Consider the following 16,347-nt stretch of genomic DNA (forward strand, 5'->3'; position numbering starts at 1 on the left):
AGCCACCCCATGTGACAGAGCGGAACTGGTGGCAGCCTAGGGCTCTGAGTCTGACCCTCTCGGATGGACCTAAGTTGCCAGGCAGGTGGGCCAGAGAGTTCACGCCTGGCTGTAGACAGTGACTGGCAGCTTCTGACTGTCATTGCGTGAGGACACAGAACTGGGGTTCTGGGCCAGTCCCTGGGGGAATGCACTTCAAGAACAGCTAAGGTTTGGGGAACCTTCAGGCTCAGGGTGTCTCTAGGCCTCTAATTCCCATGGCCTACCCCCAACATTTTCAGAACTCATTGTAGAAGGGTCCTTTCTGGAAGCCCTCTGTGAGCTCCCCACGAGGAGTCCTGCTTCTTGGCTCTGGTGTATCTCTGCTCTGGGCCAGTCCCTCTCCTGTCCCACCGAGTACTTGGGGGCACGCTGGGGCTCCAGCATCTGGCACCGTGGGAGCCCAGAGCACAGCTCAATTCACAACCACCCGGGTCACAGAATCCTGGGTCAGAGGAGGGAATGACTTTTTCACTGCAGGTGTGTGCCACAATGATTTACACTATGCTACCAGAGATCTTAGGAGCTCTGGTAGCGTAGTGGTTATGAATCAGGCTACGAACCTTAAGGTCAGCAGTTTAAAACCACCAGCTGGTCCGTAGGAGAAAGATGAGACTTTCTATTTCGTAAAGATGTACAGCCTCGGAAACACTATACAGGGTCACTATGAGTCAGAACCGACTCCACGGCATACCACCACCACCACCATAACTACCTGTGGTGCTGTGGCACTGTAGGATAAGCACTGGACTGCAAGGTTGGTTTGAATTACAAGGTGGGCGGTTCAAACCCACTAGCCGCTCCTCAGAAATCCTATACAGAGTCGCTAAGAGTCAGAACTGACTCGATAACACTTCACAACAACAGCTGCCTAAATTCTGCATCAGGTACAGAGTAGCACTGAGGGAGACTTCCTGGAGGAGGCATGGCTTCCTGTCGGTATGGGCTGAACAAGCCACATCAGCTCTCTCTGGTCCTTAGCATGTTGACCTGTAAAATGGGCAAACCAACCCTGCAGGGACGGGTGCTAACATCGCAGCTCCTCAGAAAGATGGCTGTATCCCTGCCATGTTCTAAACCAGCTGTGCTTCCTAAGACAACAGATCCTGGCCCCAGGAAGGGGGTCCCCTTTCACAGAGCAAAGCCCCCCTCTCCAGGCTCTGCCCAGCACCACCCAGACCCCAATAACGTGCAGATAAAATGGGGGCCATCCCCACTCATCCCCGAACCTCTGCCTGGGAACCATCGGCTCACGGCGAAGTGAAAGGAGGAGAGGAAAAAAGGGCTTAGAGGCACGGCTCACCCCAGAGGGCCATGAAGACGGAGAAGAAGACGGTGGCCGGATTGTCGAAGAGGTGGCTGGCCCGGGCGGTGGGGCAGGCTGAGCTCATCTTCCAGTAGCTGCAGGTCTTATCGCATAAGGGACACATGGTGATATTGTATCTCTGGTCGCACATCTCCATGCTGGAAGAGGGGCAGGCACACACAGTGAGTCCCCGCCGGCGCCTTTTGCGTGCCACCTGGGGTTGGTGCAGCCCCTCAATCCCTGCCACCAATGGATGCAACAGCCAGTGTGCATGACCCACTCTCCACCCAGGGCCACCTCGGGGCATATGAGCCACATGGTGACACAGACCCACACTTCATCTCGTGATCAGCTGTCACAGTCTGGAAACCCGTAACAATTTTGAACAAGGGTCCTGAGTTTTCACCTGGCACTGCTCCCAGAAGCCATCCCAGAAGCCACTTGTTTGGTGATGGAAGACGGGCACGTGGCTGCTAACTTTGGGGGGCAGGAGACACCTGGGCAGCGGCTTCCACAACTTCTGATAGAACCACTGGGCACTATGGATTGTCCCCTAAATAAACACTGAAGTCCTGCGGTGGCTCTAGGGTACACACTGGACCACTAACCACCGGTCAGCAGTTCACACCTATCAGACACTCCTCAGAAACCCAACAGGGTCGCTACAAGTCAGAACTGACTCGACGGCACTTAACAGCAACTGGTTACTTAAGAAGTCCTGGTGTGGCACTGTAGGATAAGCACTGGGCTGCTAACAGCAAGGCTGGCGGTTCAAACCCACCAGACACTCCTCAGAAATCCTATACTGGGTTGCTCAACAATACTTAACAACCACAACAACAAATAAGCACTGGGCTGTGAATCACAAGGCTGGTAGTTCAAGTCCATCAGCGACTTCATGGGGAGAAAGATGAAGCTTTCTGTTCCCACAAAGATTTATAGTCTCAGAAGCATATACGGAGGCCGAGTGCTGAGGACCAGCAGTTAGAGGGTCCTCAGGAAGAAGGTTGTACACAGAATCATGCCTGGCCCATGGCTGTGGGTTTAATGAATGTCAGCCGAAAGGCACTAGTGGCCTCTCCTGTGGGCACCACTGCCTGGGCATTCCAGAGTAGTTACCTGCTTTCAGTTAAAGACAGTCGACACTTATAAACACAGCTGTGTGCAGCAGGCACTGTGTGAGGCTCTGGAGATTAGAGAGCTAAGGGAGTCATGCACCTAGCTTCGCCTGGAGGAGACGGGCTTGGGGTTGAGCTGGGGGTTGGGGAGGGTGATTTGAACCTCAGCTTCATTGACTGATATCTGTGTAGCGTTAGGTCTCAGCGTTCCCTTCTGTAGAATGGACTGTCTAAGGGTTAGACAAGCAAGTGTGTGTGAAGCCCTTGGGCATGTGCCTGGACCCTTGGCCATGATTATTTCCCACAGATAACCAAGATCTTCATAAAGGTGGGTATCAAAAGGGACCTCACTGGGTCTTAATCAGCCACATGGCTTTCTTCTCTCTGAGGGCCTGCCTTGGAGGAGAGAGGAGGACAATATGTGAAGGACCGCTGCCCATGACTGAGCCCCTATCCGGGGCGCCTAGCTGAAGGAAGGTTTTCCACCCACGATTGTGGGTGGGGAGTCTGGAGCCCTGAACGATGGGCTTGGGTCCAGGGAGGACTGGGGGCCCTGGGCGTGCCCGAGCCCTCATCGCTGCCAACTGGCCAGGGCTAATGCTGGTACAAAGCTCTCCACCTCTCGCCTTAACACCTCGAGCCAAAATAAAGACAAGAAAGGGGAGTGGATGGGAGGGGTGGGCGAGGCAGGGTGGCACCCTTCCGGGGCGCTGGCTTCCCGACAGTCTTTAACATAGTCTCACTCCATGGGGCACACCCTGCTCGCTCAGTCAAAGGACACAAGGTGGGGCAGAGACAGGTGGAGTAGGGCTTCAACTGCCTGTGTTGAACCACCATGGGCAGCTGAATCCCCAGAGGGTATGTCTGCATTTCTGGACAGGTGACAAGACGCCCAGTGCTGGCAGGTCCACAACGACCTCAGTGCCCTTTCTGGGGACGTCTATACTCAGGGCAGATCAAGCTACTAAGACAGGAGAAAGGCAGACAGAAGCCATCCAGGATCCTGGGCAGTTCCTACCTCTCCCTCATCAGTCCCTCTTCTAGACAAAACCTGGAAGCTTCAAGTGATGTAAATGGTGAAGTGCTTCACAGCTAGCCCAAAGGTTGGTGGTTCAAATCCACCCAGGGGTAGGTGCCTTGGAACAAAGTCCTGGCTATCTGCTTTTGGGAGGTCACAGCCATTGAAACCCCTAAGGAATAGTCCTACTCTGCACTCCCAGGGACATCACGGGTCAGAATCCCCTCAAGAGGAGCTCATAACAAACAGCAGGACAGACAAAATCAGAACTAAGATCCCCATCAAGTTCAGATTGCAGCAATCTTTACCACAGTCCAGCCCATGCTATGGAACGACCACACGTGGTATGTGCAGACAGAGGGACGAGCTTTCTCCTGCCTGTGACCAAAATGAGGTCACTGAGGAGATAAGCCAGATTCTGTTTTGACTCTGGGTGGGTGAAATAGTTTAAGCATTATTCGCGTATGAAAACAATGTAAGTACAAATGTTCTGGATGTGGCCTCTAGGGCCTGTTGTCCTGTAAGGAGCCGAATTTGTCAGCAGGTGGGAGATCCCTGGTGTGATGCTGTCCGATAAGGCTAGACTGCAATGTCGGTTTGAACCACAAGGTTGGCGGTTCAAATCCACCAGCTGCTCCTCGGAAAATCTGTACAGGGTTGCTATGATTTGAAACCAATTCTATGGCACTTAATGACGACAAAGTATTCCTGGGCTCTTTGGAAATGGCTGGATGTAGGAATACGTTTTCCAAGGCACAGCTTTAAGCTTTGGAGATGCTAAGAACAACCTTGAGAAACAGAATGGCGTAGCATGATGCTTTAGAGTTTAACTAGAGACTACAGGCTTCTGGAAGGGGGAGGTAAGCAGTTTCCACTTACTTCTACACCCTTGCATTCTCTGATTTGTAGAAGGGAGATTTGGTCAACATCATCTTGCCATTAACAAAATATGTACCACCGTCAGAGGTTGGGGCTTGATAGCTTTAAACACACAGCACAATTCTCTTTGGGTTAATAATATTGGTGGATGGAGGAATCAATTGCAAAAAGATTTAAGACTGTGATGCCCCCGGGGGATGCAACAGATGAAGGAGCTGAGCTTTGGACTGGAAGGCTGGAGGTTTGGGTCCAACCAGAAGCACCGTGGAAGAACGGTCTGGCAATCTCCCTTTGAGAAAGTAGCCACTGGAGCACAGTTGTACTCTGACACACACGGGCCCACTAGGAGTCTGGGGTGGCAGGACTGGCATGCATACTGAGGAGGCTAGAGATCTCAAAGTGCCCCCATCTGACTCGTAGCCTTCAGGCCATTTTGGGGAAGAAGGCAGGGAGGGGTGTATTCAGCCTTTTTCTGAGAGTGCTCCTCACGGGATGTCCATAGAAGGAACATGGGCGCCACATTCAAAGATCAGGGTATGTATATTTCAGGAGTTGCTGCTGCGTGCGGTCTAGTTGGTTCCATCTCATAGTGTGTCCCCGTAGGGTTTCCAAGCCTGTAAATCTTTACTGGAGTAGGAAGCCTCATTTTTCTTTCATGGAGCAGCTGGTGGATTTGAACTGTTGACTTGGCAGTTAATAGCCCAACGTACAGCCCGCTATGCTACCAGAGCTCTTGATCTAGTATCCCCAAATCGGTGCCTTTCAGGTGACTCCGATTCACATTGACCTGCATGTGTCCGAGTACAACTGTGCTCCACGGGGTAGTCTATGGTTGGTGTTTTTGTTTTTTTTCCCAGAAGTATATCTTCAGGCCTTTCTTCCAAGGAGCCTCTAGACAGACTCAAACTTCCCACCTTCCTCTTATGACAGCAATCCTGTTGTTGTGATGTGCCGTGGAGTTGGTGGTTCCGACTCATAGCGACCCTGCACAGGGTTTCTGAGGCTGTAAATCTTTACGGGAGCAGAAAGCCTCATCTTTCTCCTGTGGAACGGCTGGTAGTTTTGAACTGCTGACCCTGAGCTTCGCAGTCCGATTCGTAACCACTACGCTGCCAGACCATTCCTGTAGCTGCTCCCAAAGCCCCCAAATAAGGGCAGCATGCATGAAGGCCCAGCGTGGGCCAAGGGTCATACGCAGCTGGCACTGAGGGTTCTGAAAACTCTCTCATTCCAGTTCCCAACCACACAGCTAAGCTACACAGTTTCTGGTCACACAGTGACGAAAATTAAAAGGGAGGAAAAACATAAAAAAAAAAACACAAAAAAACCAATGGGCACATCTTTATTTTCTGTCTTTGGCAAATAGAACTTACTCCTTGGACAACCATACCCAAGAAGGCCAACCCCTGGTCCATGTGCCTTGTGTCCTGTCAGCTCCAGCTCAGGTGTGGGGTGGGGTGGGGTGGGGCTGAGCAAGTGCAAAAGCATCGGGATGAGATGCCGGAATCCCAAGAAAATCTTGTAGCTGGGATGGCTGGCAGTGGCTCTTTAACAGGAAGTGGGGGTGCTTTGCTGGGGGAGACTGTAGAGGCGCTGCCCACCTACCTGGGGATGTTCTCATCAACGGTAGCACAGCCATAAAGGAAGACAATGATGCCAACGACCGAGGCAGGGATAAGCATCTGGGTGTATACGCCCAGCCAGGCGAAGTACAGGCCGATCTTCTCCCCGAAGTACTTCCTGTACCAAGCACACCATCTTATTTCACCGAGTCCGTACCAGCATGGGAAACACATGCATCTCCCTCCCCTCCCCAGCAGGGGACAATGCAAAGGAGGGAAACTGATTGGTCCACTTGTCCACGAAGCAGAGATGGTGGACTCTGAGCCAACCCATCATGTCTGGGGTTTCCTTTGCTTTCCCTAAGCCCACTCCCTTCTTGCCTGTGTCTGACAAGGGAGGAATATTTCCATGTGTGCTGGCTCATGTGGGCGTGGGTGTGTTCTCCCTGGGGACATCATTCCACATCTTACTGAGTCTAAAACCTGGGAGGGACTTGGGCATGGATGTGCTGAGAAAACCAGTCATACCTCGTATGAAGTCTGCATGACCCCATTTACCACGTGCCCCCTAACCTGGCTCTTCCCCCCTTTGCCACCCCAGGGGGACAGAGGTCCTCTGGAGAGAAGACACCCGCCTGGAAAAGCAAGTCCCACATGTTTCAAGGAGCTCTTTTTTTCCCTTTAACAGTCAAGGCATGAAGACCATACCAGCCTCCCAGCTGGATCAAAATAGATGGTGGATTCAGGAGAAGAGATGGTGAATTTGATGGAAAAGAGCCCAGCTCGCATTACATTTGAATAAATTGCACAAACTCTAGCCTAGATTCCTAGCCCTGCAGGGAGCCCCAGCATATAAGCTCTTACTACCTCCTTCAAGTTTGAACAGGCCCCAGGGTAGAGTTGAAACACACAAGGACACATTCATTTGACTGAAACACACTTATTTCCCACAACTTTTGCCTGGAACCAGCATGGTCCTTCTTACCTGACAAGGTCAATGGGCTGGTACTTATAGAAGACGCCATAACTTGCCCACTCTTCATACAGGAGCTGGGGGAGAGAAAGTGGTCAGGGATAGGGTGAGAATATAGTATTCTGTGTTTGTACCCCTGAAGATAGAGCTTCTGGCAGATGCTGACGAATGCCTGCCATCCACCCATCCACTCATCCCCCTATCCATCTGTGGTGTAGTGAAGTATCTAATGTCTCTTCTAGCCCTAGTCTGTAACTCCCACCAAACAACGTTCTGCTCTGCTGGGTCTCGGTAAGCAAGGGTGGGAGAAGATACTGATAGGAGGGCATAAGTCAGTTATGGATGTTAGCAGAGTTCATTGTAAAACCTTGAAACTCTAACATGGGTATGAAATGAACCTTCTCAGAAGCAGGAGAGGAGCTCTCACTATCATCAGAGAGAAAGAGCACCCCAAGATCCCTGCACATTGACCCTCCTCAGCCAGGGACAGAAATCTGTGACACTGGAGGAGGGGCAGAGGAGCAGCACCAGAACCAACAGCCAGACAGAGCAGGGGGCTTCCAGCCCATGGAACGAGTAAAGCTGAGTGACCTTAGGCAGGAAGCTCCAGGCATTTAAGTGGAAAGGGGGAGCTCTAGCCGAGTACCTTCTGGCTGAGGCTAATGGTGGAGGGGTGTGTCCTGTGGGCATTATCAGCAGCTGACAGAAACAACTGTGCCTGGAGCATTTTCTGAATCTATATCATAACCTCTTAACTTCCCTAAAAACCCCAGAATGATTGAGTATTGTCTCCGAGTTCTGTGTGGCCATTGCAATAGCTTACTGAGCCCAGATGAGAAGGAAAGACTATCATGGGAGGGATGGTTAGTGCCATATTTTTGCACCATCCATCCAAACAATCATCCATCCATCCATCCGCACATCTATCCATACAAACATCCATCCATCCACACATCTATCATACAAACATCCATCCATCCACACATCTATCATACAAACATCCATCCATCCACACATCTATCCATACGAACATCCATCTATCCATCCACCCATCCATCCTCACATCTATCTATCCACCCATCCATCTATCATCCATTCATGCACACATCTATATAGCCATCCCTCCAACACTGATTGGATGTCAGCCATCTTCCAGGTTCTATGCTGGATACTTGGTACCACAGACCTTGAGTGTGTGGTACTCCTATTCAGTGGGGAAAAAGTACACTAAGGAACAGGCTAAATGAATCATCATCCAATTCCAGCCCCTAAAGAATCCAGGGTGAGATCAACACAAGAAACAGGAGCTGAACTGATGCTAGAGACATGAGTGTACCCCAGCAAGCATCAGCCTCCATTTTTATGTGAAGATGGGGAAGACACTTCTGACATTAAGGAATCCCAACTCTTTGTGATTTCACTTGGAGTTGTTCTAAAATGGAGGATCTCTAAAAACCAGCTAGGGCTCTCAGCCCTCCCTGTCCCATACCAAACCATTTGCTACTATGAAGGGAAGGAATCACTAGAATTCTAAGCAGAGAAACACCAATGATAAAATCTTGACAAGCCTCATGGGGTGCAGAGACAGCACCTCATCTGTCTCCCGAATTGGCTGATTATAACCTTTTGAGAAACAAATAAAACCCACACACACCCTATGATCCCTCAGGCTTTGGGTAGGGATGGTTATATGCTTATTTGATGGATCTGAAGGTGGAAACCTTGTATGAACATGTAGAGGATGTGTAAGGAAAATGCAAAGCTAGGATTGTCGGTTAAACGGAAAAATCCCACGCATGTGGGTAATGAATGGTTTGACAAACCTGAACTCAAAACCCAGGCTCCCACATGCACCTCCAAGCTAAAAGGGAAGGTGCTGATGCTCCAGGCTTATCCCGAAAACCCCCGCCCTGGGTTCAAGCAGCATCTTGTCTCAAGACACCGAGCAACTGCCTGTGAAGAGCTAGGGGTGCGGTGAGGAAGCCAGGCTGCCCATCTGCTCAGCTCAGAGCCTGTTTGCCCCAACCAAATCCCTAAAACCAAACCTGTTATGGTTGAGTCAGACTCTACCTCATGGTGACCCCCACGTTTGACAGATGAAGACCTACGTTCATAGGGCTTTCTCAACTGTCATTGTTACAGAAGCAGTTTGCCAGGCCTTTCTTCTGCAGCACTGCTGGGTGGGTTCAAACCTCACAATCTTCCAGTTAGTAGCTAAGCACAAATTCTTTGTGCCACCCTACTTCATCAACTGAGGGTCCGAGGATGAGCTGTGGGGTGGGGCGGGATCATGCCAGTAGCTGACAGTACCTGGTATGTTTGAGCCTCTCTGTTTGGGGTACCATCTGGGACTGGTGCCCTGTAGATGCCCCGATGGATAACTGGGAGGTGAAGTTTTCCCAGAGGCACTGGACACTGTCTCATCTAAGTGTGCAGAAAGACACCTTCTTGTCTGGGGCCAGTTTCTGTAACAGACACTGTGGCAGCCAGTGGCCTCGGGGCACAGCAAGGAAAATGCTGGACAGAGGGCTCATGACTTGGTTAAGGCCAGGCTGCTGGTTGGAGATGTGACTGGACTCTTAGAGACCGTGCAGCTACCAGGAACAGACAAGGAGCTGGAAGGTGGGAATCTCCTCCCGCTGCAATAGGTGGGCTCCTAGGAAGACTCCTCGGATTCTGACCCAAGGGGGACAGTCCTGGATGGACATTTACCCTCTGATCCCTAGTGGGTGGTCCTGCAGAGACCACCACAATGGGCTTGGTACATGGAAGGTTCTCCACAGGGGAACTCTTGGAGGGGAGCTGAAGGAAAAGTACAGTGTTGGGGGCTGTGAGTATCAGCGCTCCTGGTTTCCAGACATCAGAGTAAAGGCCCAGGTTTGCACTGCCATAGAACATCTGAGCTGGCAAGTCAAGCTAGGCCACAGAGCCTCAGTGCTTAGGCCAAGCTGCCGTCACCAACTGCATGGCCACTTCCAGCCCTTCACAGAATCCAAACTGCAAGGTACACAGGGGAATAGACTGAGGAGCAACAAAGAGAGACAGAGACAGAGATGGAGGGAGAGACAGGAAGAATCAGAATATATATATGGAGAGAGATGTAGCGAATGAGTGAGAGACACAGAGACAGACTCAGAGAGACAGACACAGGAGGACTGAGAGACACAGAGGAGGATGAGAGGAGAGAGTTAGAATGAGAAACAGGGAGACAGAGAGAAGACTGAGGAAAGCAAAGACAGAAACCAAGAGAAATGTGCGTGTGTGTGAGAGATAGAGGGAATGAGGGGGGAAGAGACATAGAGGAGAGAGGATGAGAAACAGAAAGATAGACAGAGCGAGTGCACACAGCTCTGCACCAGGGGAGGAGGGACACACAGTGGGGGGAAGAGATGACTCCACAGTGACCCTGATCCTGTCTGGGGCCTGCTCAGCTCGGGATGGGCTCTGAACACACCCTCCCAAACTACACAACCCGATTCCTCTTGGTGGAATCTTCTTCCCGCCAAGAAATGAGCACCCATTGCCTTAATTGGGTGGCCAAGTGGGACTTCTCCACCAGGATCTCTGGGGTCCAGATCATCACACCAACTCTCTAGCCAGAACCTCCCACCTGGGCATGTGGTCCCTGAGTCTTCTCACCTCCTCCCCGGTCCTATGTGTGTCCCCGGTTGGACACCATTCTTAAAGACCACAATTACCCAACCTTGTCAGTCTCTGCAACCCCCCAAGAATGGAGGCTCCAGGGGCCAGATGTGTCCAGCGCACCTCAGCCCCAGAACCTCCAACAGGCCTGGGGCAGATGAAGGGTTTTCAGTAAATAATTGTTGAATTAATGAATCGATGAGTGAACGAATGAATTAACCTCCCAGCCCAATACAGAGTTGCAACAGGCTGCCTTCCACACCTGGAGTAAATCCTCCACAGTCCAGTGAGCCCTGAACTGAGGGTCTCAGCATCCCCCTGCAACAGAGTATCCTCTGGAAGTCCTGACATTCCTCAGTGAGACCTTGTCCAACCAAGGCTCCATTCTGTGCAGCTCAGAGCTCACCCACAGACCCCGAGGATTTGTGGCCCAGGCCCCAGTGCTTGGATTCAACAACCAGCCAGTGGTTCTGACTGAGCCCAGCCTTGGCCAGGTTTGCTTCCCACACTCACATTCCTGCCTGTCCCCTGATTCTCTGGCTCTGCACAGGAACATGTCCTTGGCTGTGCTCACCCCTTTGTCCTGGGAGGCAGCTGGGGGCAAGAGGGTAAGCCACAGACTTTTGTTGTTGAAAAGGCAGAAGTAAGCTGCTTAAGATGGAGCCACCGTGAGAGACATTCTTCAAACATTTACCTGGCTCATCTACTCTCCTTCTCTCCCTTCATTTTCTTCTTCCTTCTTTCCACCCACTCCCATGGATCATCCATCCACCTTTGTAACCATCTACCCAGTCCCTTGTCTATTCTACCTACTCATCATTAATCCATCTACTCATCCCCTTATCTTTAATCATCCATTTATTTCTTCCTTCCTTCCTTCCATCCATCCTTCCATCCACCTACCCACCCACCCATCCATCTATCCATCCATCCATCCACCCACCTATCCATCCAATCATCACCCTTCCTTCCATCCATCCATCCATCCATCCATCCATCCATCCATCCATCCATCCATCCAACCATCCATGCATCCATCCATCCATCCACCCTTTGACCCATCCATCCATCCATCCATCCACCCACCTATCCATCCAATCATCACCCTTCCTTCCATCCATCCATCCATGCATCCATACATCCATCCACCCTTTGACTCATCCATCCATCCACCCACCTATCCACCCAATCATCACCCTTCCTTCCATCCATCCATCCATCCAACCATCCATGCATGCATGCATCCATCCATTGACCCATCCATCCACCCACGTATCCATCTAATCATCACCCTTCCTTCCATCCATCCATCCATGCATCCATCCATCCACCCACCTATCTGTCCAATCATCACCCATCCATCCATCCATCCATCCATCCATCCATCCAACCATCCATCCATCCATCCATCCATCCATCCATCCATCCATTGACCCATCCATCCACCCACGTATCCATCTAATCATCACCCTTCCTTCCATCCATCCATGCATCCATCCATCCACCCACCTATCTGTCCAATCATCACCCATCCATCTATCCATCCATCCATCCATCCATTTATCCATCTAACCATCCATCCATCCATCCATCCAACCATCCACCCTTCCATATATCTATCCATTAAACCATCCACTCATCTACCCATTCACCCTTCCTTTGTCCACTCATCCATCCGCCCATTATCTCTCCATGTCCTCCCTGTCACTGATGGACCAATCCATGTACTCATTGCTGGGTCATAAAGTTAAGTGAATATTTCCTGACTGTGGAACTGAATGAAATGCCTTGGCACTCCCGTGACCATCCGTCTGGGTGGTCTTGAGATAAGAAGTGAGGCTGGAGTAGGGAGAAGGCAGAGGTCAGAGGGGCCTGAGGCCTGACGACTAAATTCAGTCAAAGGAGTTAGGACACTGGCCAAGCAGCCGAGGTGCTGGACTCTGAGGGCAGAGTGGGTCAGGGCAGGTCTTGGGGGCGGGGGGGGGGGATGGTGCTTTTCCAGTGGGATTGGGCGGGGAGTTCCCTCAAGTCACAGGGTCCCTGAAGAACACCAGCTATTACACTAAAAATAACCAAATATGTCATTTTGTGCTGTCAGATAGCATCTTTAGCAGATTCCTGGGCTGGCGAGTTGGATCAAGTGCCAAAGGTTTAAAAACATGGTTCAGGCAGGGGAGAGGGAGCTGGAGGTAGAATGTTCCAGAGGTACAGGCTTCTGTCCCTTCGACTGGGGAGCAGTTCCCACACCAGCTGGAAGAAGGAGCAGTTCTGGGTCAGATGCAGATACGGAAGTGGGGTCCGGGCAGTGGCCCCCAGGTGCAGACATGGAAGTTGGGTGTGGGCAGTGGCCCCAGGTGTAGAAATGGAAGTGGGGTGTGGCTCTCAGGTGCAGAGATGGAAGTGGGGTGTGGGCAGTGGCCCCCAGGTGCAGAACACCTGCTTGTCTGATGGCAGCGTGGCTCTGAGGGTGGGCTGGGAGGAGAGCTGAAAGGAGGCCCATGATTGTGCAGGGAGAGATGTTTACAGGGGAGCATGGGGGAGGAGTCGAGCTACCTGGAACCCTGGATGTAAAGAACAGAGGTTCCCTGCCAAGAGTGGGGTCTGAGTGGGGGTCTGGGCCTTTGGAGGGGGGAGGAAATCAGGAACAGCCACTGCAGAGCACAAGGGTGGCTCAGCTCAGGGTTTTCCAAGGGGTGTTCCAAATGGAACACCAGTTCAAAGGTTTTCCTTCATGCCAAGCAAGTTTGAGAAACATTAGCATGAAGAGTACAGAGCCCTGCTGAGGGTCATGGCTCTCTACAGAGGTGACCATGGTGGTCCCTAAACTTAGTTACCCAGGAAGAGTGTTGGTGTGGTGCTATAAGATAAGCACTGAACTGCTAACCTCAAGGTGGGTGGTTCAAACCCACCAGCCCTCCCCAGAAACCTACAGGGTCACTCACTATGAGTTGGAACTGACTCAAGGCACGACACCAATCACAAATGAGGCTGAATATCAGGAACATCAGCAAAGACAGGTGGGTTGGGGGCCCAGGTGAAGGCCGATGTCTTGTGGGAGGTGAGTTTTAACCAGTTTCAGAGGAGGAAGGAGCAAGGGGAGGGGCAGGCTCTGAGGAGGGCAACCTCTCCTGTCATATCCACACACACACACACACACACACACACACACACACACACACAGCCACCAGCAGAGCGAAAGTCCTTCTGAGAATCAGGGACAGGAAATGGGGTGTGGAGACCTCGCCATCACAAACACCCATCACACAGGCCCCAGGGAGAATGTCTCCTGAAAGAGCCTCCCGCCCCCATATCACTTACTTACTTTTCTGTCATTAAACTCCACGCTGTCCCCCTCATAGTCTCCCTGTAATGACAGAAGAAAGGAGACTTCTCATGAGCCGAGCAGCGTTGGCGGGGGGAGAGGGGGAGGGTTTATTGATTCCAGTTCACAGAGACCCCGTGTGTGCAGAGTAGAACTCCCTGTCAAAGCTAGCACCTTTCAGAAGCCTGCCTCCTAAGGCATCACTGGGTAGATTCAAACCACCAACCTTTTGGTTAGTAGTCAAGTACTTAGAAGTTTGTGCCACGAATGAGTTCTGCATAGAGTTTTTAAACCCCCAACTGCAAACTCATTGTGGTTGAATCAATTCTGACTCAATACAAGCCTGGAGGATAGAGTAGAGCTAGCCCAAGGGGTCTCTGAAGGAGCAGACAGTCACCTCTTTCTCCCAAGGATCCGCTGGTGGGACAGCAGCCCAGTGCTTAACCACCGTGCCACCAGGGCTCCCTTTGGTCACATGGTGGTGGCTGTGAGCCATTGAGTTAGTTTCAACTTATGTTGTTGTTGTTGTTGTTGTTAGGTGCCATCAAGTCGATACTGACCCATAGCGACCTTATGCACAGCAGAACGAAACACTGCCTGATCCTGGGTCAACCTCACTACTGTTGCCACGCTTGAGTCCATCGATGCTGCCATGTGGCCAATCCATCTCGCTGGGGGTCTTCCTCTTTTTCTCTGACCCTCCACCTTACCAAACATGATATCCACTTTAGCAAGCATGATGTCCTTCTCCAGGGACTGGTTCTTCCTGATGACATGTTCAAAGTATGAGAGAACAAAGTCTGGCCATCCTGGCTTCTAAGGAGCACTCTGGCTGCACTTTTTCCAAGACGGATTTGTTAGTTCTTCCGGCATCCCATGGCACTTTCAATATTCTCCTTCAACACCATAACTCAAATGCATTAGTTCTTCTATGGTCTTCTTTATTCACTGTCCAGCTTTCGCATGCATATGAGGTTATTGAAAATACCATGGCTTAGGTCAGGCACACCTTAGTCCTGAAGCTGACATCTTTGCTTTTCAACACTTTAAAAAAGTTCCTATGCAGTAGAATTGCCCAATGCAATACATCATTTGATTTCTTGACTGCTGTTTCCATGAGTGTTGGTAGTAGATCCAAGCAAAATGAAATACTTTTTCCATTTATCATGATGCTATTTGAGGATTTTTGTTTTCTTTACACTGAGGTGCAACTCATACTGAAGGCTTTGGTCTTTAATTTAATCAGCAAGTATTTTAAGCTCAGCAGCAGCTACAACAATCTTTGCAGAAACATATAATCAGATTGTTTTCCCACGGAAATGCTGGGTGGGGTCCAACCCCCATCTTCCAGAAAGCACGGTTTGTATCATCTGCATATTGCAGGTTGTTAATGAGTCTTCCTCCAGTCCTGATGCTACATTTTTCTTTTTCCCAACATTTGGGATTCCAGAGGTCGGTTAGCCAGTGACCTCAGGGGGAGTAGATACCAAGCAGGAAGGAAGCCAAAAAGCTGCCAAGCTGCCAACACAAATGCCAGGTCCTTTCTCACTGCTAACCCACTAATTAAAGGTGAGATCACATGACTCTTACTGAATGCATCAGTCTATCAGGTTGTGGTCTGGCTGGCAACAGCACCTAATACCATGCTTGGAAGACTTTCTTGCTTAATGGATGGGTGGACAGATGAGCGAGTAGATGGATAGATGAGCGAGTAGATGGATGGATGAGTAGATGGACGGATGAGCGAGTAGATGGACGGATGAGCGAGTAGATGGATGGATGAGCGAGTAGATGGATGTATGAATGAGTAGATGGATGGAGTAGCGAGTAGATGGACGGAGTAGCGAGTAGATGGACGGATGAGCGAGTAAGATGGACGGATGAACGAGTAGATGGATGGATGAGCGAGTAGATGGATGGATGAATGAGTAGATGGATGGATGAATGAGTATATGGATGGATGAACGAGTGGATGGATGAGCGAGTAGATGGATGAACGAGTAGATGGACGGATGAATGAGTAGATGGACGGATGAGCGAGTAGATGGATGGATGAATGAGTAGATGGATGGATGAATGAGTATATGGATGGATGAACGAGTAGATGGATGAATGAGTAGATGGATGGATGAACGAGTAGATGGATGGATGAATGAGTATACAGATGGATGAACGAGTATATGGATGGATGAGTGAGTAGATGGATGGATGAATGAGTAGATGGATGGATGAATGAGTATATGGGTGGATGAACGAGTAGATGGATGGATGAGTGAGTAGATGGATGGATGAGTGAGTAGATGCATGGATGAGTGAGTATATGGATGGATGAGTGAGTATATGGATGGATGAATGAGTAGATGGATGGATGAATGAGTATATGGATGGATGAATGAGTATATGGATGGATGAACGAGTAGATGGATGGATGAGTGAGTAGATGGATGGATGAGTGAGTAGATGGATGGATGAATGAGAAGATAAAAGA

The 16,347-nt window shown here is 50.5% G+C and overlaps 1 protein-coding gene across 2 annotated transcripts in view; it reads right to left on the bottom strand.

Moving 5' to 3' along the window:
• Positions 1–16,347, bottom strand: part of ANO1 (anoctamin 1, calcium activated chloride channel) — a 109,656-nt gene that overhangs the window by 52,787 nt on the left and 40,522 nt on the right. For both annotated transcript variants that reach the window (XM_006860820.1, XM_006860821.1), the window contains exons 8-11: positions 13,860–13,901; positions 6,908–6,972; positions 5,966–6,100; positions 1,343–1,503 (exon numbers count right to left, since the gene is read on the bottom strand). In XM_006860820.1, the coding sequence (XP_006860882.1) occupies positions 1,343–1,503; positions 5,966–6,100; positions 6,908–6,972; positions 13,860–13,901 (403 nt within the window). The remainder of the gene's footprint in view (positions 1–1,342; positions 1,504–5,965; positions 6,101–6,907; positions 6,973–13,859; positions 13,902–16,347) is intronic.

The sequence above is a fragment of the Chrysochloris asiatica genome, unplaced genomic scaffold (assembly GCF_000296735.1).
Source record: "Chrysochloris asiatica unplaced genomic scaffold, ChrAsi1.0 scaffold00040, whole genome shotgun sequence".
Classification (NCBI taxonomy): Eukaryota; Metazoa; Chordata; class Mammalia; order Afrosoricida; family Chrysochloridae; genus Chrysochloris; species Chrysochloris asiatica.